Here is a 4,430-nt window from a genome sequence, read left to right as displayed (position 1 = left end):
AGATCTTCCATTTCGCTAGCCACGTATACTCAGACCCTGTCGAGCCTTCGCAAAGCAGCTTGCTCCTTAGCGACTGGCAGGAAAGTCCTTTAACTATAGTAGATCTCCGAGACCAGAGGCTGCAAGAGAACTCGCCGTTCCTAGGATACCTTTCCGCCTGCTCAACTGGCACGAATAATGCAGAGCAACTGGCTGATGAAGCGATCCATTTTGTCAGCGCTTTCCAACTTGCTGGCTTTAGACACGTTGTAGGAACGCTCTGGGCAGTATCCGACAGCCATTGTGTCGATGTAGCGGTAACTCTATATGAGACGCTTAGGGACGAAGGCATGACCGATGAGGCGGTGTGTCGAGGGCTATATCTGGCGCTTCGTGCACTTCGAGATAACGATAGGGATCTGGAACAGAGAAGAGACGGAAGAGATGGTTTTGTAAATATTGAGATCGTCACGGGCTGTAGCGACAATGGCAGTGCCCAGCCAATGCGGAATGCTATATTGTCTAACGAGGACACAAGAAGGCAGAAGAACCTGCTGTACTGGGTTCCGTATATTTACTTCGGCGTTTAGGTCTCCTTTTTGTTTGTAACTTTTTCAACAATAGCGTTAGGTCACTGAGGTTGGCATTCGGAGTATAGGCTTTACTTTAGTATTTAGATCAGCGCGATCGCTCTTCGGCTTTCCAACCGGGATGGTATATGTTGGTGCGTAGGTTGAAACCGTGCAAGTAAAGAATGAACGCGGCTTGATTCTTAGAGTGACTAGCTGCGAGCTTTATATACATGAAGGAGCGAAGCAGTCACGTGCTCGCTTTGAGAATGTAGTAAGGGGAATAACATAGTGTTGAAACAACGAAAGAAGTAAAGTAATTATAGAGAATAATGTGGAAAGAAAGATGGTATAATAGTGGAACATTCTAATATCTAATAAAAGTTGAAAAAGATACTAGCTAGCCAGCTCTTTATTTACCTCCTACCTTTCCATTATTTTCTCCGATTACGTCGAGCAACTTGAGCATCGCCGAGGAGACGCCCGGGCTTCAGTCGCGCCTGCCGATGGAGATGTCGGCGCCGAGAAGACCGGTGGCGAGCCCGCTGAGATTCCGGTCTATACCGCGCCGCTTCTTCCTAGGGCTCTACGGTAGCAGCAGCAGCGGCTCAATCGCGGACTCGTGTATTTGTCATCGCCCTCGGGCTTAGCGCCCGCCATGGTGTCCGGGCCGCGCACAAACTTGCGCACGCCGTGGCGCTCGCGGGTAGGGAGAGGTTGAAACAGACGAATTGCGGGGGGCAAAGCTGTATGTAAGAGAGCGGGGCGTGGGCGACCGCGTCGCAAGCCTTGTAGGCACCAGAATTGACATCGATGTCACAAGCCTTGGCCCCGGCAGAGCTCCCTACGAGATAGTAGATGCAGCGGTCGGCGAAGACGTCGTCAGTAGAGATGGGTAGGAAGCCGGGCGGGAGGGCGACGGAGTAATTGGGATAGGCGGCGTAGACGGCGGCGGCGCGCAAGAAGTAGTCGTCGTGCTCGAGGACGGGCACGCATGCGGGATGCTAGGGCGAGATGGTGCTTCTCGCAGGGCGCGACAGTGGACGCACGTAGGGTCGCCGGGGCCGCTGCGGGCGGACCAGCGATGGCGTCGCGGCGTAGGCCGGCGAGATAGTAGCGACCCTAAAGGCGCATCGGGCGAAACAAGCTTGGGGGCATAGTGTAGGGCGGTATTGAGCTGCTACCGCCGGACGCTGCTGGCGCGCTCGGTGAGAATGGAGCGTCTCGGTGGGTGTGTCGAAAGCGAGGTAGAGGACGGGCGTGTGAGGCGTGCGGAGAGGGCGTATGCTGGCGTCATGGACGTTCTCTTCGTGGCTGACGGGGGCGCTGCAGGACCGTAGGCGCTTGCGGACTCGGCTACCTCGTTCTTGGGGCGACGCGGCTGGACCTGATGGCCATGCCGCCCGGGACGGGGCGGACCCTGCATGACTTCTTGGTGGCCGAGTCGGGTTCGAGGGCTGCGCGCCTCGCTGGCACCGCCTCCTTCCTCGACGCCGGCGTGGGCGTGTCACCAAGGCGGGCGCGGTGGCAGCGACGTCGACCGCCCCGCGGCCGGACCTGCTTGTGCACATGCCTATGAGGTCGGCGGCGATGCGCACGGCCGGCTTGGGCCTGTGGACGTATCGCGGTAGACGGGCCCTCCCGCCCGCCGTCCCGCAAGACGCCCTGGTGGGCTCTCCGCCGCTGCTGGTTCCTTCTAGGGGTCCTCGCTCGCTGTACTCAGAGCCATCTACTAGGGCACAGTTGTGCCCCAGATGCTATTCTATAGCTCCGTCTGGTTTATGCCCGACGGCGACCGAGGCGTCGCAGGACCCCAGGAGCGCGTAGTTAGGATACTCACTCGGATCTAAAAACAGGCCGCAGTTGTTATCTCGAGCGCTTTCCGACGCATCTCCGCAGCCGCTCTCAACGTGGAGCTGAACCTCTTTCCCGTCGAGCTTGCCCTCGACTTTGCTAACGAACAGGCCCTCTAGCGCCTATGCCGCAGCAGGATCTACCCAACCATCGAATCTCTACGTACGCAATTTATGCCAAAAATAACTTTGCCAAATACCACAACTGGATCCCTCTCCGCAAGCTGGCGTACTGCTGGTAAGACCGACTACCCGAAGGCAGCTGCAGGGCACTAACTGAAGCGAAAGCGAAAGCGAAAATGTTGCCTCGGTAAGGTTACAGTAAGGCTTTCCTCACAACAACGCGTAGGTTGTGGCGCAGACGAAGGCAGAAATGAAAAAAGGCGTGAAAGCGCGCATGTGCGCAGCGGGCAAAAAAACTAAAGCGGAGAAGCCCGCCTTCTTAAGAAGGCAGGCAGCTCTAGCCCACGAAGTTTCTAATATATATATTATCCCCAAAGCCACATGCCAACGGTCACAAGCCAACACCCCATAGATATTAGAAACTCACGTGGACTAGAGCATTACGCACCATTACACCCATCATCGATGGGTCTTTGCCGGACAGCCCTCTTACCCGGCGCAGCGATTAAGTCTGCGCACGGGCCCCTCAATTCTGGGAACCCTCGCCTAATTTCAAAGAGAGGTTCGCATTTGACGATACGAAGGTCTCCCACCAAAGCCGGGATTTGAACCCTTGGCCTTGTAAATTAGATCTCAGAGCGCACCAGGTCAGCCACAGAGTCTTTTGTATGCCAAGACATTCGCTTTTTCAATATATATATGTGATGGCGATCTCCCGGGGGGGCCCTTGCTAGCGCCGGCGATCTGCCGCGTACCCGCTCCCGCTCCCGCCCCCGCATCGCCTCACCGTCCTTGCTCTCGCCACATAGTCGCATCCAAGCCCTCTGTTTACCACATCGCGTGGTGTTGAGTCGCGTTTTGAACGCCACGTGGGGAACCTCACCAAATTCTGCAGCGCGTCTTCACGGATTTGCAAATCAACAGACTTCCAAATCAATCATTACACATGTCATCAAATTCGGAGCGCTTTTTTCTTTCTTTTTTCTTTTCTTTTCTTTGTGTATGGTGTTGGGCTTTTTAAGCGCAGAGAGCGCCCTCCCACGCTTACTACTACGTCCACAGTCCTTTCCGCAGAAAAGCTTGCTTCATCCTTTTGTACATACCCTTTCGTCCACTGTCAACTTATTTATTTTCTCAGTCATAATAGCCTCTTATTTAGTAAACATTGCCTCCTTGAGCGCTCCCACCGAGTGGAAACAACCAGTCACTCCCCCGGAGCGGGCTCGCGTGCCTAAATATTCCTAAAAACGATCCGACTTGTTTTAGATACAGCCCCGATCGCCTCAGGAACGACCTAACCCGTATCTTTCTCCGCAGCCATCTCTGCGGCCCGCCGGCGCGTCATGCGCCCGGTATCCACGACCTCAATAAGCTAGGCCTTCTTCTTTCCGCGCGGCGCAGTCTCGTCTACGTCTATCTTCCTCCGCCGATTGTGTGAGATCTTGCGTAGGGAATAGTTGTGTCGAGGCCGCGGCCGCAATAGTATCGAAGGTGGAGGTAGATGTGGAGGCTCGTCGATCTGCGCGATCTAGCGGCCGATGTTGAGAGCGGAGAGCGCGTGGTGGAGGTTCTATAGGCGCGCGAAAGCATTAGAGATAAGAGGTTGGGCAACCCTATATCGGACGTAGTGATAGAGTTTATCTTGCAGAATTATGGTGGGAAGGATATGGGGAGAAACGATGTGCGGGAATGTTGATGTAGACATAAGGTATGTTATGTGTTGCGTCGCCGACGTTGGCCGGGTTCGGCTCTGTAGCGATAAGAATTAACTTCCGACGCGATAACTCCACGACTATGGCCTACGGTCAGGCTACCGTATCGGTGGTGTGTAGCTAGGATTCGCTCTTTGGTACGGCTCAACTGCCTCCAACTGGCCTGTATTTACTCTGCCTGCGATTTATAGGGA

The 4,430-nt window shown here is 55.0% G+C and overlaps 2 protein-coding genes across 2 annotated transcripts; one reads left to right on the top strand and one right to left on the bottom strand.

Annotated features, from left to right (window-relative positions):
- Positions 1 to 1,156: 1,156 nt before the first annotated feature.
- On the bottom strand, positions 1,157 to 2,141 carry K452DRAFT_363281 (uncharacterized protein; the record flags this gene model as incomplete). Its single annotated transcript, XM_033546564.1, has 2 exons — positions 1,598 to 2,141; positions 1,157 to 1,552 (listed from the first exon to the last, which is right to left on the bottom strand). Exons 1-2 carry the CDS (start codon positions 2,117 to 2,119, stop codon positions 1,157 to 1,159), a joined length of 918 nt encoding a protein of 305 aa, XP_033390946.1. The 5' UTR covers positions 2,120 to 2,141.
- Positions 2,142 to 3,433: 1,292 nt separating this feature from the next.
- Positions 3,434 to 3,853, top strand: K452DRAFT_46322 (uncharacterized protein). Its single transcript, XM_033546700.1, has one exon. It carries the CDS (start codon positions 3,527 to 3,529, stop codon positions 3,767 to 3,769), a length of 243 nt encoding a protein of 80 aa, XP_033390945.1. The 5' UTR covers positions 3,434 to 3,526; the 3' UTR covers positions 3,770 to 3,853.
- Positions 3,854 to 4,430: the final 577 nt, after the last annotated feature.

The sequence above is a fragment of the Aplosporella prunicola genome, assembly GCF_010093885.1.
Source record: "Aplosporella prunicola CBS 121167 unplaced genomic scaffold K452scaffold_151, whole genome shotgun sequence".
Classification (NCBI taxonomy): Eukaryota; Fungi; Ascomycota; class Dothideomycetes; order Botryosphaeriales; family Aplosporellaceae; genus Aplosporella; species Aplosporella prunicola.
The sequence above is the reverse complement of the archived record's forward strand: the minus strand, read 5'-3'. Positions and strand labels throughout refer to the sequence as shown.

Excerpts from the sequence above, each read along its gene's own strand:
- K452DRAFT_46322 (XM_033546700.1), top strand. The coding sequence starts at position 3,527 with ATGGTGTTGGGCTTTTTAAGCGCAGAGAGCGCCCTCCCACGCTTACTA.